This window comes from Alligator sinensis, unplaced genomic scaffold, assembly GCF_000455745.1.
Source record: "Alligator sinensis unplaced genomic scaffold, ASM45574v1 scaffold129_1, whole genome shotgun sequence".
NCBI lineage: Eukaryota > Metazoa > Chordata > Crocodylia > Alligatoridae > Alligator > Alligator sinensis.
This window is the reverse complement of record NW_005842303.1, coordinates 1,139,318-1,159,412: the sequence shown is the minus strand read 5'-3', so window position 1 is coordinate 1,159,412 and position 20,095 is coordinate 1,139,318. Positions and strand designations below refer to the sequence as shown.

At 44.2% G+C, this 20,095-nt stretch overlaps 1 protein-coding gene across 1 annotated transcript; it reads left to right on the top strand.

Moving 5' to 3' along the window:
• Positions 1-248: 248 nt before the first annotated feature.
• Positions 249-17,886, top strand: LOC102369655 (cytosolic non-specific dipeptidase-like). Its single transcript, XM_025209697.1, has 9 exons — positions 249-440; positions 2,535-2,592; positions 2,674-2,750; positions 2,849-3,046; positions 10,791-11,060; positions 12,409-12,573; positions 13,757-13,898; positions 16,136-16,283; positions 17,823-17,886. Exons 1-9 carry the CDS (start codon positions 249-251, stop codon positions 17,884-17,886), a joined length of 1,314 nt encoding a protein of 437 aa, XP_025065482.1.
• Positions 17,887-20,095: the final 2,209 nt, after the last annotated feature.

Below are 20,095 nucleotides of genomic sequence, written 5' to 3'. Positions count from 1 at the left end.
GAGAAATAGTTCATTATCCTTAGGTTGGTACCTGAAGACTGCTCTATATACATGAGGAGTCACCTGACACACTCATGGAAGAGAAAATGCAACGACGTGGGATGCAGCTAGAAAGAATGCTGGAGTGCAGATGTGGTGTTGAGGCTCTGATGGAGAAGAGAAAAGAAGATGTGTATATAGCTGAATAAATTGAAGACACTTGCTGAACAAGAAGACCTGGCTGGCAGACCTGTCAAGGAGGGTGAACCATGGAAGTACGTAGCCATGACATCAAATCAGAGGAAGAAATGGTCAAATGGAGGAGAAATAGAGAGGAGGAACAGGTTTCTGAACTAAAAAACAAAGAACAGAACCAGGCAGAAACAGAAGATGGACTAGCAAGGAAGAAGAGATCTACTGTTAACTTCAGAAGAAGAAAAGAAGAGATAACAGAACCAGGAGTTTGAGGAGGAATGAGGACAATATAGTGATGACTGAAAAGCAGCGATGCTCTACTGGCAGAAGTCAGAGTGGAAGGGAAAGGACTGGAGATTCTAGCCAACTCCCAGAAGAGAGGGGTGTATTTAGTTGAGTACCCAATATTAAGAGCAGATGACAGGCTATGAGGATGCTTAAGCATTGGAATAGGCTACCTAGAAAAGTTGTGGAATCTCCATCTCTGAGAATTTTCAAGAGCAGATTAGACAACCACTTGAATGGGATAGTTTATTCAGGGATGACCTTGCCTTGAACAGGTGGCTGGACTAGATAATTTCATGAGGTCCCTTCCAGATCTACTTTCCTATGGCCCTACAAGTCTCTCACAGTCAGAGTAGCAGGAGCATTCTGGGGCAGGATACAGATTTCAGCCATTTATACTTTTGAACCTCCCTTGTTTCAAAAGTTTGTTTTTTGATGAATGATTTCTGTGGGTAGATGTTCTGAGTCTGTGACAACTTCTGGGCTGGGCAAAATAACAGCACAAAATAGTATTTCATAGATTTAATAGATTTTAAGGGTCAGAAGGGACTTATTCGATCATCAAGTCTGACCCCCTGCTGTGGGCAGGAAAGAGTACTGGTTTTAGATGACCCCAGCCAGGTGCTTGTGCAATATCCTCTTAAATACCTCCAAGGAAGGGGACAGCACCACCTCCCTTCAAAGTGTAGTCCATATTTTGGCAACCCTCACAGTAAAGAATTTTTTCCTGATGTCCAATCTAAATTTGCTCTCCTTCAGTTTGTGGCCACTGTTTCTAGTTACCCCGATGGATGCCCTGGTAAACATTGTATCCCCTATTTCCTGCTGTCCCCCCCATGAGTTTGTAGACAGCCACTAGATCACCTCTCAGCCTTCTCTTGTGAAAGCTGAAGAGATTCAGGTCTCTCAATGAGTCCTTGTAGGGTTTGTCCTGTAGGCCTTTCACCAGATGGGTGGCCCTCCTCTGAACCCTTTCCAGGTTATCTACATTCTTCCTGAAGTGCGGCGCCCAAAACTAGATGCAGTACTCCAGCTATGGTCTGGCCAATGCCACATAGAGGGGAAGTATCACCTTCCAAGACCTGTTTGTGATGCACCTACTTATGCAAGAACATAGTGCAACACATGGCACTTACCTTTGTCGTTATTTTGTTATTTATATTAGTACACTTACACTTATATTGTTTTTGCTATATTATTTTTTATCAGTGTGTGAAAGACAGCATTAGGAAAAAGCATTCTTTGGCCTCTTCTGCTCAGCTTATTATACATTTTCTTCTACTCACTTATTATAGTGTAACATAGAACATTTATCAGAAGCAAGTGTACAAAGGGAGTAATTCCCAACAGCAAACACCAAATAGGTATATGTGGACTTCATCATTTTTAAATTAAAAATCCAGATACTGGAATTTGTAAAGGCCAAGAGTGAGTGATAGAGTTATATTTAATACTTCAGGACCAAACAGTCCTGACTGAGGTTCCTTTTTCCTGTGGCACATGTAGAACGCTGATCTACAGGCACAACATGTTAAAACACTGCCTTAAAGGTATGTGAGATGGCAATAAAAAAGGTGGATATAGTATGAATTCAATTATGATTTTCTCTTCATAAATTGTTTAAAATATAATTAACTTTAAAAATTGATTCCCTAGGAGTTAGTTATTTATTGCATCTCAGTGATTTCTGTATCCAATGTAGTCAGTTGTTAAATACATTAATGCAGGGGTTTACAAACTTTTAAAATAAGTGTACCCCTGGCGGCCAGACGAGGTGCCGGGGGGGGGGGGGGGGGGAGGTGCAGCTGGATGCAGAGCAGCGACAGCGTGGGGTGGTGGATGGCAGCGGTGCATGAAATTTTTCTCCCCACCCCCTGAGTCCAAATGGCTGGGCAGTGTCTGTGCAGCCCACAGAGGGGCGCTGCTGGCCTTGCCCTGCCCTGGCCCTGCTCCTGGGAGGAGGTAGCACAGGGTGGTGGGTGGCAGTGCTCTGTCCCCGCCTGCCCACGTGTACCCCCCTAGGGCCTTCCCAAGTACCCCCTGCATTAATGGTTTTCCTGTATGTGCCCTTGCAGAAGTCTGCATGTGTTCTGAAAGCCAAACAGGATTCTTTTGACTTGGGCAATGTACTATGTATCTGTGTAGCCCCAAGGCCCGCACTGTCTAATAGGAATTGTCTTTATTACATCTAATTTCATTCCATTTTATTTCCAGGCAGTCTCTATGGCCGAGGTACATCTGATGACAAAGGACAAGTTCTGGCTATACTAAATGCAATTGAAGCACTTCAGGTACATGATGTGACATTTCCCTTCTCTCTTCGATAAATTCACTATTTTTAACCACGTAACCAGTTGCTTAGGATTCTGTTTGGAACATTTTCTGACAGGAACTTCCGGTTAATGTTAAGTTTCTGCTTGAAGGCATGGAAGACGTAGGATCCCAAGGGTTACCTGCACTACTTGAGCAACAAAACACAACATTTTTTTCTGATGTTGATTACATTGTGGTCACTGACACCCCTTGGCTCAGCAGCAAACCTGGTATTACATACGGAACAAGAGGAAACAGCTACTTCTTTCTTGAGGTATAGTATGTAAACAGGTTTGGGGTTTTTTTTTACTTGACTACTGAATATTAGCTGATTGTCTTAAAGAAGCTTCATATGAATTTAGGTTCATGAAGTAATAGCCCTAGAAAATATAGGCAGGCAAGGTTCTTTGGGTAGATGTGATATCTTTTATTTGACCAACTAAATATTTACATTAAATATTTAGTTGGTCTGATAAAAGATATCACATTTACCCAAAGAACCTTGCCTACCTATGTCCTTAGACCAATATGGCTACAGCCAGCAACCCTAGAAAATACAGACATCTTTAAAGTCATAGATTTGTATGATGATTATACCATGTTCCTTCCTTTGTGTTTGGAAGGAACTTAAATGCTGAATTGAAAGAATTGCTGCTTTTTAATACTGTCACATAGAAATAACAATAATAAGACAGGTCACATGTAATTGCTTTGTGTGTCAAATTATACTCTCAGTAATACCAGTGCAAACTCGCCTAAATTTAACTGGGGAGACAATATCTGCCTTTATTCTCAAAGGACTTTACAAGCATGGGCTAATTAATTAAGGATTTCCTGTATGCTCAATTCTTGTAGGAATTTATCTGGGATCATGAGATACAAGTGATTTGGATTGATCACTGGTAAGGTTAATTGTTGAGGTAAAACAGACAAAAAATCACAGTCTGATAATGTGGAAAAGGTGAAAGGCATAAATTATTAATTTAAAGAAAATAAAGGAAAAACACGTTATATTATTTTAATCCAAGTACCTTTTATTTTGCATAAAATATTACTTTAATATCAAGAACAGTTTTCTCCCTCAGCCTCTGCAAAGACAGTTGGAACACTAGTACTGTGCAGATACTTCACAGCATGTCAGCTTCCTAGCTATGTAAATGCCAGACTTTTTTTTTTTTTTTTAGTAAAGCAAAGGTGATATCACAGAATGTCAGAGCCAGCCCCTCTACTGACTGCTGGCAGGACAAGAAAAATTGCATTGAGCACGTAACTGTTGTGCTGAACATTTCCTCTTGATTATCTAAAAAAATGTTTTGATTAAAGATGTGTGAACTGCCATTAAATGTTAAAATATCTGTCTCCCTTTCTAATATAAAGTGGTTTCTAGCTCGATTTCTCAAAACTGTCAAACTATTCTGTCATTGTTGGAAGAAGGAAATGGATAATGTTCTTTTTCTTAATTGTAAATTGTATGCATGGTATTTAAAGACAGGTGCATTTGTACATATGCTATTTTTCCTGAGTGATAAACATGAACATCTCATAAACACAACAATGGGATCTGAATTGTAAAGACATGTTTGAAATATCTTGGAACAGAGCTACCATAGATTTTAATTACTTTTTATTGATTTCAGTGGAAAACTTTGGCAGGCTCACCTCTGTTTTTTCAAAGGAAAAATTTAAGTGCGTTAATCTACCCTGGTTCTGTAGGTGAAATGTGCTAACCAAGATTTGCACTCAGGAGGCTTTGGAGGAATAGTACAGGAAGCAATGAATGACTTAATACTTCTGTTAAGTAAGTACCATTTCAGTCTATCTTATATGAAATGTAATGTTCCATGTCTGTCTCGTTCCATTTCAAAGCATGTCAGATATTGCCCTTGCTTTCACGAACTAATTTAAGGCACAAAAACATAAAACACACAAGTTAAATGTAGTGAACTCAGTCCTGACATTACCAGACAAAATTCGTATTCGTTCTGATTGGATTTTTTTTTTTTTTTTTACTAAGGCCTGAGGATTCTGGTTTAAAATCACTGAAAAATCGGATTGGAAGTGACCTCAGGAAGTTATCTAGTCCAAAGCTCTGGTCAAGGCAGACTCACTCTCATCTAAACCATTCCAGACAAGTAGTAGGCAAATTTTCAAATTTCATTTAGGGATACAGTTTCATTATATAAAGCCAGATTAATTTAAATTAGACTGCTTCCTTCATTAGACTGTGTACTTCATTTAAATTAGGCTATTTCATATACTCACAAAAAAGAACTGCTCAGTGAGTGAAGGTAGCAGAATTTTATTTTATATTTATTTTAAAGCAACACAGTCTGTGTTTAGTTTATTTGTTAACACGACAGCCCCAGTATTATTTGATTCATGTGCTGCATGTTGAATCAGAATATGACAGAACTGTTTGTTAATCTAAGCTAGTTATGTTGAACCAAGATGCTGTGGCACTCTGGGGTGCCTTGAGATCCTTCCAAGGGTGCCACGTAATGTTAGCACTGTTAGGTGTGAAAACCTGATACAAAAGATAAACCCAGAGATTTCAATTAGGCATCCTTCATCTTCCCAGCAAAAATATTAAAAATAAAAAGGAGAGAGAGAGAAAAAAAAAGTTAGCCATAGACAGTTACCTGGCACAGATATTTTTTGCCCAGACAGTTATTATTTGCGAAGTTGTAAGCAACTGGAAACGGAGTCTCCTAATGTGGGGGTGGTGCAGGCACCTACCCTGGAGATCTTCAAAAGGAGACTGGATGCACACCTTGCTGGGGTTATTTGACCCCAGAAGTCTTTCCTGCCAAAAGCAGGGGGGCTGGACCCAATGATCTCACGAGGTCCCTTCCAGCCCTAAACTTCTATGAATCCATAGTGTAGTATTAAAAACATTTTGACCTGTTGTGGTCTTTCTGAGTATTTGCAGCAGAAACATTGCTCTATTCTTTTTCTCTTGTCAAAAAATTAGTAAAAGCTAAGTGCTGGCATTATCCAAGGGATGCCTTGAGTCCAGTGAGGGGTGCCTCAAGTCTAAAATGGTTGGGAACCAATGAACTAAACCAGTTAAATCACCAGAGAGGTACAGCAGCTGCATCTGTCACTCTAGCTATGGGCACACTAACTGACTTGGTGCCTCCTTCAAACTCCTCCCTCAGCAACTTGTGCTGTATCAAGTTCCATTCAGGGTGCTACACAGGGCATTATTTCAGTGTTCTTACAGCATGTGGAATCAATTACATTAATGTAGTGTTAAGGTTGATGTTTTAATTTTAAAAATATTATCATTTGTAGTGAGTATGTCCTTGCTGAAAGATACTGGATGTTCTTGATTTCTATCTAGTAGGACTAGATATCAAAATAAGTGTGAAAGTTGCTTTTGTTTTAGTAAACACAGATTTAGACCAAAGCTCATAAAAAAACACATTCATCTCAAAAGACTGCTCACTAAAAATTGGTAAAGAGGATTCTGATTAAATTAACGGAAAATCAGTAAAGGAGACATGGGTTCCTCAATACAGGAAACCAATGAAGTGAGAACACATTATACAAATAATTCCATAAGACTATGAAAGTCTGAGGAGATCACTTATCTCAGAGTTAGCTAGGTTACAGTCTGTTAGTGTGTAATATATAAAATTAGGCTTACTCAGATTGCTTTGATTTTTTTTCATGTATTCAGCTACTGTTTCTTGCACTGAAACATACTTTGACCCATGTTATTTAGTCATCTCAGGGTGTGCTATTTAGATTTGCTACAAAAAGTTGTAGAAATGTCAAGTTGAGAAGTCAGGAAGGATGTTGCTGCATGGAAGTGTCCAGCACTATTTATCTGAAGTAAAAACTCTTAACTGTATATACCTAATTTAGTCTTTCAGTCTCATCTCCAAATGACATCTTCAATGTGCCTATCACTTTACTATGTAAGTGCCAGTATCTGTAAAGTATCTGCAAAAGTGTATACGTGTTTCTCTCCTGAGATTGTCCCCATTAAGTGATTTAGACCAAAATAGACATACACTCACCTCTAGTTATTTCAATATAATTATAAGCTTAATTAAGAAAACAATGTTAGTTTTCAAAAGTGAAGTATAGTTATTTTGTTTTTCTGCAGTGGTTTTTCTAAGAGCCTCAGGATAATTGACATCCATCCATCCCTGTCTGAGTGCACTTTCTCTCTCTTTTTCTCTTTTTTGCTCTGTCTTGCTCTCTTTTCTCATAAGTCTATCTTTTGGAGACTTTTCCTCCAAAAAGCAACTTCCCCTGAAATGTCAACAGTGTTTTTCCCATAAGGAAGGGTCACAAGTTACTTTCTCCAAGGTAAAAGTGTGGTACCTATCCAATCTTTACTGTCCCAAAAAGACAACAATTATTTTTTTGACTCAGATTTCTATCTGGTAGGTGTCAGTGCTTTGAGCTATTAGATGGCATCCTGTGGTGGTAAAAATTACATAAATATTTAAACTAGGCTTAGAAAATGAAAACTAAAGAGCTGCTATGAGTGCTTTCTTAGTAATAGTATATCATGATCCCCATTTCTGAAATATTTTAGATAGTCTCTCATTTGTACTTTTCAGAAATATGACTTCAGGACACCTATATGTTTTTATTCAGCTTAATGAATTAATATCACTCTCCCCTTCATACCTGCTGCTAGAGTTACCAGGGTCTCCGGCTACCCCTATTCCTTCAAGCTTCTACTTCCTGCTCCTGCCCCTGGAGGCAGGGAGCATGGGACCTGAGGCATGCCAGCCTCCAGGCTGTGCAGCCCCTGACCACACAGAAGTTGAACACCTCTAACTTAATAAATACATTATAAATGGTTCTCCTTAAATACTACAGCTATATGTTACAGTGGGTGTATCTACCTGAGATGCATTACTGTGCAGTTGCCTAGTTTACTGTTCAGTAAGTATGCACATCTACACATGCACATGCTTACTGTGCTGTAAAAACCCTCAGTGCCACTTAAATTTGTTACCTGCAAATGCAGGTAGCAAATTTAAGTGTGATTTAGTAATTTCACATTAAAGCATGTGTAGATGCAACCTGGCAGCAAATTTGCTGCCAGGTCTGTCTAGCCACTAGGGGGCTGCAACCTAGGAGCCTCTCCTGCTCTAGAGCTGGGCTGTGTCTATGGTAGCCTCTGTCTGCTACAAAAGCCTGCTGACATTTTGTACCCTGGGGCGCATGTACCAGAGAGACTGAGAGCACTGCAGACCCTGTTTGTCCCCCTTGGCAGGCCACAGCCCTGCTGTGCCTACCTCCCAGCACCCCAGCAGTGCTGCCAGGTACTAAGCTGCCACCAGCTGCCAAGGCACTGCTTTCAGACCAGGTGGGTGCTGAATAGGGCTGCAGGGTGCTGCAGCCCCTGACCAGCCCTGTCAGCTCCCCAGGGCTGCCTGTAGGCTGTCTCTGGCAGCAGGGCCAGCACCACCTCCCTGCTGCACACCCCAGCAGCCTGTCCTATGCCTGCAGGTGCTGTGGGGAATAGCCTCTGCCATGTGGCTGCCAGTCTGTTGCTTTGCGCCTGCAGTGGGCACTGCTGGCAGCTGCCCAGGGCCAGCAACAGAGGGACAGCGATGCGGGAGTCCAGAGAGCTGGCACAGGATCCAGCAGCATGGCCTTATTCTTTCCATCCAGTCCCAGCACTGCCCATGTGTGCACACTCGTGCCCTCCACCTGGGACCACAACTAGAGTCAGGAGGAGGTTGACGACTTCAAGGTGCTCTGGGGTAACAAGGTGCTGTGCCAGTTTGAGCAGGGTAGGCACAACAACACCCACATTTATGAGGCTCTGTTGGGTGGGATGCTGGAGCAATAGCACAACTGGTGGGTGCAGCAGTGTTGCACAAAGGTCAAGGCCTTGAGGACACAGTGGGTAGCCATGACTGACCACAATCAACAGTCTGGTCATGCCCGCAAGACCATGCCTTTTCTGTGGCAGCTGACTTCTATTCTGGTGCCCTGGAATCCAGCTCACAGCCATATGGTGTATACCAGCATGGGTGGCCTGCCCAAGCCCCTGCCCTGCCCTGGCACCTCCAGGGCAGTGGGGGGCAGGGACAGGGGATCCTGTTCCATCATAGCTTACAGTCCTGTACCAGGAGCACAGGTGCACCCGGGGCACCATGAAGATCAGCAGCAGCAGCAGGGCATAATGGGTCAGACACCCCTCATCCTGCACAAACATCTCATTGTGCACCAGCTGAGGCATACGCAGCAGGGGCTCACTCAGGGCACAGCAGCTGTGCAGTAGGGTGCCAACCCCAGGGTGCCTTTTCAGAGGAGATTCTTGAGGAGAGGGTGGGGGTATGGGCAACTCCTGGTTCCAGTTATCCAGGAGCCTGAGCACCTTGGTCTGGGCAGCAGCACAGCAGAGCAGCCAGCCTGAAAGAGGAGCCATGCAGGCCACTGATCATGACTGTCAGATGCTGGACACCATCCTGGGCCTGGCAGTCTCATTTGTGCCCACTGCTGCCTGGTCCCTGGCCCTAACCCAGTGGCCCCCCTGGAAGCTACCTGCCACCTCAAAGCAGGCTCTCACCTGGGCCTGGGAGGAGGAATTCCACCACCGCCCACCTGCAGGAGCCCCTGGCCTGGACCCCGCTTTGGGTCCACTGCTAGCCACCTTGGCCACGGCCCGTCGCTCATCCCAGCTTCATGCAGGAGTGGAGCCAGAGCTGTGTGGAGCAGCACCAGGCCTGGACATCAGCTCTGCTGGGCCTGGACTCCACCAGCTGGAGGGGGAGCCACCCACCCTGGAAGAGCATTGGATGCCTTCGTCCTGGGTGGACCCCTCACCTGCTGAAGTCATTGTGGTGTGTGGACTGGAAGGGGAATGGCCAGAGGCCAGGGTACTGGCCACCTGTCCCTGGGCTCTGCTCCCTAGGTGCCCCACCCCTTGGGCCCCCACTCTGGGACTCCACAGAAAAGATACTTTCTATGTAGTTTCCACAGAGAAGAGTGTTTTTTATTGTTGGAGGGAAGGGTGGGTGGTGGAGGGGCTGTGTGTGGGAGGGAAAGGGAAGGAAGGGACTGTGTGTGTTGGGAAGGGAGGGGAGAGGGAGGCCTGTTATATGTGAGGGAAATAAAGACTAGTTCTTCTGACATGTGTCTGCAGTGAGCATGGTGCAAGGGATGGGCAGGGGGAGGTGGGAGGGGTTCTGGGCAAGGGTGCAGGTGGGCTAGAGCAGGGAGTGCAGGAGGAGGTGGTTGGCCAGGGCCTCCCATACCTGGTGCCCTGGCCCCCACTGGTGGGTGCATGGCTTTCTTGGGTGCCTGGGTGGGGGGTGCCTGCTAGGGCCAGCAGGGTCAGCACCATGGCCAGCAGGAGCACAGGATACTGGTCATTGTTGCCAGGGGCAGGGGATAGAGTAGCCATGGCACAGGGAGGCAGAGTGGGCAAGGAGGGAGCTGCCACGTGTTGCCCCTGTGCTGGACACAGTTCTCCTGGGCAGGGAAGGGGCTTCCCAGAGAGCAGAGAGTGGAGTTGGCTTCTAAAGATGGCTGCCAGGTGCTGGCAGCTGTAGCCAGACCCTGGAGTTTTCCCCAGTGGCCTCAGGAGCATATTGTAGGGACCTGGCGCAAAATTTTCTCCCTAATTGCTGCACGTGTAGACACCTACCCAAAAATCCTTACTGGGCATGTCTATATGAGATTACTGTGCATTAGCTTAATAAAACTGTGCTAATAGGCTACTGCGTAGCGTTATTAGGCTAATATGCAGTAAGCATCACTAAATAACCATGTGCTAGTGCTACTGAGCAGTAACTCTAGGCACTATGCATTTACGTTATTAATGAAGTACTAAACTAAATGTGCAGTATCTAAGGCACATTAATGAACATGTAGACGCACCCACTGTGCAGTAGTTTACTGCACAGCAAATCAAGGCTGGAGTAAATGCATGTGTAGACGCACCCAGTGAAAGCTAACAGAAAGATCACAGAGAGTATTAGGAGCACAAACAATTTCTGTAGAGTTTTGAAACAGCTTTGTTCAAAAATGCCTTGCAGATTTCTATTATCCCTGTAGTGTTTAGTGGACATGAAAATTATCTTTCTAAACCACTTCAAAGTCACTTGGATTTTTTTCCAGACAGTCTTGTTGATTCTGCTGGGCAGATTCTGATCCCTGGAATTTATGAAGCTGTAGCTCCTCTCACAGAAAAAGAGAAGAAACTCTATGAAGGAAATGAATATGACCTAGATCAGATCAAGGCCAAATATGGAATAAAACACTTTCTTTACAAAACTAAGTTATATGATATCTATATTTTTATTTTAGTAATAGAATTTTCCTGGACTGGTTTCAGACTTTTCAGTTGGAATAACAAATTGTGTGTTTTACTGAAGTCAATGGAACTCTCTAATGAATTGACTGAACTTTGAATCAAGTCCTCAGATCAATGGTCCTTTCACATCTCTCCTCAAGCACCACCTCTGTTAAAACTGGTATATTAAGTCAACCAGTTGATGGTTATCAGTTTATTTTTTAAAAACCTCCACTTTAAAATGGGTGATTTTGTATGAGGAAGCTTGTGCATTAATTTTCCTATCATTCTTCTGAGAACCTTTGTGTAATTTGTAATCTTAGGGTTTAGCAAGCTACTCAGGGCATGAACAATGCCTTGTGTGTGGAACTAACAGAATGCTTTCTGTGTAAAACTTTGTTGTAAGTATTAAATAATGATGATTGTAGAGGCAGCACCAATGCTACTACTAGTAATGGTTGCCAAGAATAGTTTCACTTTTTGGCAGATCCATATATTGCCAGAACTCCAAGGACAAAATTCTGTTCTTGGTAAAACAGGTGTTTTCATGAGGATTATACCCATCCAACTGAGAAAAGAATTTGGGCCTACTACCAATTCTTTTATTTGTTAAAAGCCCTGACTCTTGAGGAAAGGGGGTTGGACATGGATTTTTACAAAATCACTCTTCATTTTAAGAATGTAATTTTTCCAACAAAAACATTGCTTAAATAATCTTTCAAATTAACTTATTCATTAAGTATTGGCCATTGTTTTGTTTTCATATCGCTTCTATTCTAACACCATTAACCTTAATAGAACATGTGTGCCCCACATAAAAATGAGAAAATACTGATTGGAATTAGATGTCAAATTAATATAAAATCTGTATCAGATGTGGTGTGTTTGTTATGAAAGCTAATTTCTAGCTCGATCTGATATCATAAATACCACAATAAAATGTGTAGTTAAAATAGCTATCAAACCTAACATTTACATGTGAGATTTTTTTTTACTGATTTCCTTTTATGGACTTGAAAAGATGATTTCTATAGTTGCAGAAAGCTAAATGCTTGGAAGCTGGACATCTTCACACATAATAGATATTATGATTTAATAAATGGATCGCTTTCATTTTGCTATAATAAATTGGTTTTAAAAAACAAGTCATGGAAGATTTGGCATTGTCAATCTCTAGGCAGATTTATATATAGCATACTTAAAGAACCCACAGTTTGACTATGTATGCGTGAATAATAATACCGATGTTGCTACTTGTCTAGGAATAATTTAGGTGATCTGTCATTGTGAAATAACATGAAGTGCTAGCTAATTACATGCCACCTCTGCTTTGATGCATTTACATTTTTTCACATCTTTAGGAAGAATTATTACTTCGAAGATCACGCTATCCATCTCTTTCCATCCATGGAATTACAGGAGCTTTTTCTGCACCTGGAACTAAGACTGTAATCCCTGCAAAAGTAATTGTAAAATTTTCAATACGTCAGGTTCCAAACATGAAGCCTTCTGTAGTGGAGAAACAGGTAGAGTTATGGACCTATTCTTTATTAATTCCTCATGTATCCCTTCTCGCATTGACCCACACTGTACCAATGTTCCTTTGGAGAAAGTGGTCTCTAGTTTTTTATTGCCTGCATGAGAGGACATTGGAACTTTATCCATCTGAGTGGCTGATCTGACAACTTGTGAAAAGCCCTGAGTTTCCAATTAATTCACATCAAATGAAATTTTTTTCAGGAGCTTTGACATATGATTGCAATAGGATGATTAACAGAAACTACCAGCTTCAGCAAACAATACGCTGTCTTTAGCTTTTGTTTGGCTCAAGATGCAACAATATGTACAATGTCCTATTGACACTACTGACTCCAGAAGGAGTGCAGTGGCATGGACATCTCCTGCTTTTATCTAGAAGGCCTGTAATCACTTTCCTTCCAGCCTGGGAGCAGGCATGGGGGAAAGGATCCTGCCTGAAGGCCCACAGGCTGGATCCAGTCCGTGGATCCATCATCTAGCCCCCCTTGGTGCTACCTGTAGATCTGAATTAATCAACATGTTGCTGGACTGGCCTTGCAGGCAGGGTCCATGACATGTGCCACATGTGGTGCCTGGTCCAGCTACTCTGGGGTCCACGCTGGACATAGTGCCTGTTCCAGCTGGTCCAGGTCTGCACTACATGTGAAGTTCACTCCAGGACCGGTGCTGCCCATGGTGCTCATTCTAGTCCGTTTCGAATACACATTGCACGCAGTGCCCTCTCCCGGCCAGTCCAGAACGGCTGCATGCAGGATGGTCCTGGACTGGCCAAAATGTGCCCAATCTGGCGTGGAGGGAAGGGAGGAGGGCAGGAAGGTCCACGGGCATAATTTAGCCCATGGACTGGCCCCGTGCCACTCCTCCAGCCTGCAGGCCCAGATGAGTTTGACACCCCTTGTATATACCTTATTTCTGAATAGGACCTGCTAATAAAAATGGGCAACAAAAGACTGTAAGTGAGCCAGTTCAGGTGCTGATGGTTGATGGCAATACAGGAACAGTGTAGCTGGGATTCTCTTCCCAGACTCTTAACATTTCACTTTCAGTTTGTGTCCTAACAGTGGGATGCTTGGGCTTGACCATATCCCACATGAGTTTGTTGTGCCAAGTCACCATTTTAAAACACACAAACACAATTGACTTTATTATGCACACATTTATTTCTTTCAGGTGACAGACTATCTGACCAAGAAATTTGCTGAACGGAAGAGCTCTAACAGTGTTAAAATAACCCATGTCCGGGGAGCTAAACCTTGGCTATCTGATATAAATAATCCTCAGTTTTTGGCAGCAAGGAAAGCAATTAAAAGAGGTTTGGTCACTTTTACTGGACAATTACATTGCACAGTTGAAACTATACAACTGCAAAAGTAGTAACTACAAAAATGTAAACCAGGTTATATGCCTCATTTTGAATCATGCGCGTTGTGCTTGTATTATGCATATGATGTGTTCATATCAAATTATACTTTTTTACATGGCTGTCCATATCATAATATTTATTTGTTTTGAGACTTTGGTCATTATCAGGGATCCTGGGTTTTCTCTGTTTAAAAATTGCAAATTCTCTGATTAACTGCCCCCCAAATTCTCTGATTTAAAACCTGTGTTTTTCCATGATTAAAATGAAATGCCACATATATATACACACACACGATAAATTCTAAATACCTATATATTTTGGTGTTTGATTTTGTTTTCTTTTATAATAGAAAATCAGAGCTCCCCCTACCCCTTCATTCACCAAGATATGGGTCCAGCTGTGGCTCTCCCCACACCCTCACCCGCCTTGCTTTGTGGTGCTGAGCAGCCCCAATATTCCAGTGCCCTGCCTCTGCTGGTGCCCCTCATTCCCAACTCACAGCCCCCACCACCTTGCTGGTGCCCTTCATTTCTGACCCACAGTCCCCTTGGCCCTGCCAGTGCCACTCAAACCCCACTCACAACCTCTCATCTCTCTAGTCCTACTGGGATTCCCAACCTACTTCCAACATACAGCCCCCTTGCCCTGCCAGTGCCCCTCACTCCCAACTCCCCAGCCCTACTGCTGCTCCTCACTCATGACCCGTAGCCCCTTGCCCGCCAGAGCCAGTGCCCAACCCCTGGCTGCCAACCATGGGAGGTGGTGGCTGCTTCAGCCAGAGCAGAGTTCCCCCTCCCCCATGGGCAGCACAGCTGGAGTGGAGCCCGTGGGGGTGGGAGAGGTGTGGGCTGACTATAGTAGGCTCAGGGCTCCCTGCCCAGATGTCCTTGCCCCAGAGGTCTCCACAGCCCAGCATGTGCAAGCCATCATAGCAGGGCAAAGCAGGGTAGGGAGGCTTGGTGCCACCACCAGGAGCCCCATGCCACCACGGTGAGGTGCCCCCTGTCCATCTGGCAGCAGTGGAGGCACAACTCCATGCCACCACCACTGCTACCATGTGGGCACCTTGCCATGGTGGCACAGGGCTTCTGGCAGTGGCAATGAGTGTCCCTACCCTGCTTTGCCCTGCCATGATAGGTTGCATATACTGAGCTATGGAAGCCCCTTAGGCAAGGGCAGCAGGGCAGGGAGCCTTGAGTCCACAGTGGTCAGCCCATACCCACCCCTGCCCAGCATACAAATCTGGGGGGCACATGCCCCTCCAAGTCTCCCTCTCTGGGAGCACGCACAGTGGTGGGAGCTGGCCCCCTGCCATTCCCTGGACAAGCCACCTTTGGCTCTGTCCCATTGCCTTCCTGGGCCTCATGGCCACAAATTCCTGTCCCAGCCCTGGGCTCCATGTACCACCTTGGCTGGGCAGTGAACTCCAGCCCCAGTCCTGCCCAACTCCTTCCCTCACTGTGAGGGCCTCAATTCCAACTGCCCCTGACTTACCTGCACTTTGCTGCTGCCTAGCTGCCATGTGCATGTGTGTGCATACATGCAGGTGGCACCACTGGCTGATGGCTTTCCTCATGGTCCTCCCAGCTTCAAGCAGTCCCTTGAAGGCTGAAACTCTGTCACCCTGCAAGGGGAAACCTGTGGTTTCCTGCATTTTTCTCCTTAAAAAGAGAAGGAGAACTTTCTGTGGTGAACAGAAAACGTGGATCCCTGGTCATTACATATTTCATTAATATTCCTGTGTACTGAATGATCATATATTATACACATAACTATTTCACTGATCGCTTGTATCACTTTTCAGTAATTTGACTATTTAAAGCTGCTCAATACTTGGTTGAATACTAATGCCTCAGTACTACTGGCTTCAACACTTCAGATGGTAGCCAGGGTCTGTTGTCCAGTCATTTGTAGGCTCAGGATCTAAAATTATTTAATGGGCACACCCCAGAGATAAAAAGTCGATCATTTGGACCCAGGCTTAACAACATCAGATCTGAACAGGTTTTCTACAAGACAGAGAAAACATCTATGAGATATTCTTATATTAAAATGGTAAGAAACAAGTCTTGTAGTAGAACAATGTGCTAAAATACCCAGATATATAGGCAGAAAGGGCATTACATTTAGCTTTTAAAGATCAGGCTAATTTTTATAAAGCATATATTGTTTTCTCCATTCCCTAGTGTTTGGCAAAGAGCCTGACATGATCCGGGTAGGTGGGACAATTCCAATTGTCACATATTTCGAGGAATTGACTGGAAAGAGTATAATGTTATTAGGAATAGGAGGACCGGATGATGCTACGCATGGGCAAGATGAAAAGATCAGCAGGTATTTTTACTCTCTTCCTTAAGAATCATGAAGATGAACATTTTAATTTAGGGGGAAATAAGCTACTTTGAATGTTAGTGATTTTTTTAAAATATAATTTTATGAAAACCCCTTGCTAGCATTTTAAGAGAACCTTGCACTGACACCACTTTTTCAAATTTACATGTATAACTCCGATGTGTATATATAGGGGTTCCTCCCTCCAAAAAAAGAATTTGTCCCACCCAGAATTGTTTAAACACCTGAGCTATTATCTACTAGGAATTTTTAAGAATTAGTCAGTTAAAAAATCCAAGTTGAAAATCCCTTTACACAGCATTGTTGATTCATTTCAACATTTATTTTGCAGTTCTAATGATTAAGAGCGGTGAAATTAAGTCGACATTGGTTTTATCACAATATCTGTATACTTGGTTACATAGAATTTCCTGTGTTATGAAAGGAATAATAGTTTGATAAAAGATGCACGGTAGCAAGTGAATGTTTTGTTTTAGCGAACCTGTGATAAATACTTGTATTACATATGAGTTACTAGAAGCAACTGAGAGGTAAATGTGGTGAATAATTCAAGCTGAAATAGAGACACAGCACTTCAGTGAAATAAAGATCTACTTGCAAGGGAATCCATTGCCATTTATTTTGATGTTCAGCAATAGTTGAATAAAAATGATTAAATAGTTAGCTTATTAATTGTAGACCAAAAACATTTTATTTGAAATCTGAATACAAATCTCCAGCTTCTGTTCAGACAGGTGAGGTAAGACACAAGGCTTGTATTTTTCTCACAATTAAGTGTGTATGTAAGATTGACACTGGTTTCACTGGGAGTTTAATGGAAGCTCCATCTCCTGGAGCTGGGAGCCAGGAGCATGGCTGGAGTCCCCCAGCCATGCCCTGTCCTCAGTCTCTGGGTTGGCTGAGGAAAGCCCCTCAGCCATGCTCTTGGCTCCCAGCTCTGAGAGGCAGAGCCAACCCTGGTGCAGGCATCCCTTGTCCATGAATGGCATGTGCGCCCAGCGGCTAGCAGGGGCATGGCTGCCCCGGCAGCAGCGGGAGCATGGTGGCGGGATTCTGGTGGCGGTGAGCAGGAAGCACCCGCAGACGTTGCCAGCACTGTCGGTAGTGGGGAGGGGGTTGGCAAGCATGAACCATGGGTTGGCGACCCCCCACAGATGCTGCCAGCAGCGGCAGCGGTGGCCAGGGGCGATCATGGACCTCCTGCAGATGTTGCTGGCGGTGCCAGTGGTGGGGTGGCGAGTGGTGACTGCCCACAGGGGGTGAACTGCCACACGCAGGGGGTGCACCCACGTGCACGCCCACAGGGGGTGAACTGCCACACGCAGGGGGGGCACCCACGTGCACACCCTACACGTCACCCCCTTAGTCTCTCGCCCTCAGTTGGGCCAGAGACTAAGGAGGGGGTGTGGCCAGGGACTCCAGCCATGATCCTGGCTCCTGGAGGCATAGCAAGTATATGTGTGTCTGAAGAACTCCCATGCTGTATAGTTAAGTTGCTCTGTTTCCTCTGTTTTCTTACAGATACAATTTCATTGAGGGAACAAAACTATATGCAGCTTTTCTTCACAAACTTGCAACTATCTAGAAAAACATCCTGTGGCATAATACACCTTAATAAATACTACTGTGTGCATTCCATATAATTTTGGATGTCTTGTCTGATAAATATTTATTAGTAAATATAATTCAGATTCCACTGTAATCCTAAATTTTTCTTTTCTAGAAATTGAACATGAAAAATGAACTTTATAAAGCAGGGGTGTCAAACTCACCCAATCCCCCTAGGCTGGATTTTGACCTTAGGCCTCCTTGTGAGCCAGATTTGGATGTGGTGTTGGGGTGTGTGAGTGGGTCATATTCTTCCACTTTGCAACTGCAACAGGTTATATTGATCTCCATCTCTCTCTCCCACTCACTTGCTACATCTTGATGGGAAATATATATTCGGGAGGATGAATGTTTTGCCTTGCCAGTCTGTCTGACCTTGTGGCAGTTCTTTTGGAGGGCTTCACATCCGCTATAGCCTGCCCCTTTCCTCCTGGGTGGATAGTCACCATTCTCCATGGATGTTGAGCAGAGCCTATCCTGGTCTTTCTCTCGCCCTGGTTTTAACTTACGGTGGCTTGTCTTCTTTCTTTGCCAGTTGCATCATAATATGACTTCCCTCATGAGCTCAAGTAAGAATTATCTCCATGAACTCATTAGTAGTTCCTCCCCTGCAGGCCCCAGGCCCTCTGACTTTGGCCCTCAATTGTTCTTTTCTGCAAAATGGATGTAGGATTCCTCTTAATTTTAAATCAAATCTTCTCACCCACTGATATGGAAAAGTTAAATACTAGAGAAGGCTTCTTATCTGTGGTTCTCTTCTCCCTGTATTATTTTAATAATTCAAAATTTGTGGGTATACCTCCTGGATCTTTTTTCCCTTTCTCTAAGGCAGCATGGTTCTGCTCGGTTTTTCTCTCACCAGCAGGACGTATATAACTTTTTTTCTCTATGCTGGCTGCCTCAGTTTTCTCCTTGGTCCCCACTACTCCCTGCAGACCAGCTCACTTGCTGTCTCAGCTCCCTTCTACTTTGTCTGGTTTATATCAACTGTTTCCCCCAGGTATTCTTCCCCTAGGAGATTAGTTTGGACTTCTGCAGAGGAAGACCCATTCTGTCCCTTTCCCTGTCCCCATTTACATATCTTTCCAGGGGAGAGAGTTGTCCCTGCCTAGGCCTTGTCCCAGTCTTGGCAGCTTCCAAGGTTCCAGCACACAGGTCTTCTTCTTTGGGGCTTGTCATCCTGTCATCTCCGGTGACATTTTCTCCACTGGGGATGCCAAACACTAAGCTCTCCTTAGCATCCTCCCTTTAAATTGCCCACATCTTATCACGGGCCAATCAGAGATGGTTCTCTAGAGCATGTGTTGTTGTGCTCCTGGGATTGCTGTCCCCTGGGATTGCATTCCCCTGCACACCAGGGCTATGCTGTGTATCCAGACCTGGACAGGTGAGTCTCTGGCCAACATGGTTGTTCCTGCAGGAGCGTGGAAGGGGCTGGGACGCTGCCTCTGCCACAGGGTGGACAGTAGTGGTGGCTATGATGAGTTTGTAGCAGGTTGTCTGGTTGTACCACACAGTCTTTCCCTGGGTGAACCCGTCCACAGAACACAGCATAAACTGTGAGTCTGCAAATATCAAATACAAACAATAAAGGGGTAAACCAAACCTTGTGGCCTTTTCCCAGACATGGAGAGAGTACCCTGGCTCATTGCTCCAGCCTCTAGCTTCACAGCCATCTCTCTCTCTCTCCCCATGTAGCTCTCTTCCCTGGGAGCTTTTAACTTCCTCTGGGCCAGCTAATTATTCATCATCAGCTGGCTCAGTCCTCCCAGGTGGGCCTGTAATTACTTTCTTGTTACCTGGAGATGGGGCTGTCTCTCAATTTAGGTGGTAGGCCCAACATCCACTTGCTACACCTCTGAATTCCTAGTCCTTCTAAGACAGGTGTGGGCAATTAGTGTGGCTGGAAGGCCACTTAATGAGTGTTGGTGAGCTGTCAAGTGCTGCAAGGGTAGCCCTGCCCCCATACAGGTGCCTTCCCCCCAGTCACCATTTTGGGACCAAAAGTCCTCCCTCTAACCCCTGACCTTTGCCACCAGAAATCCCTCTCTTGCCCTGAAAGTGATTCTTTTTGGGGGGGGGGGGGATGCCATCTTGAAACTGGAAAAAAAACACATTATAGACTAAAAAAAAAACCCACCCCCAAAAATCTACTATAACTTGTTTTAATTTTATTTTTAAAAAAG

Excerpts from the sequence above, each read along its gene's own strand:
- LOC102369655 (XM_025209697.1), top strand. The coding sequence starts at position 249 with ATGGAAGTACGTAGCCATGACATCAAATCAGAGGAAGAAATGGTCAAA. Across the intron at positions 441-2,534 it reads AAGAGATAACAGAACCAGGA|AAGTCTGCATGTGTTCTGAA; the intron begins GTTTGAGGAGGA and ends GTGCCCTTGCAG. Across the intron at positions 2,751-2,848 it reads ATGCAATTGAAGCACTTCAG|GAACTTCCGGTTAATGTTAA; the intron begins GTACATGATGTG and ends ATTTTCTGACAG.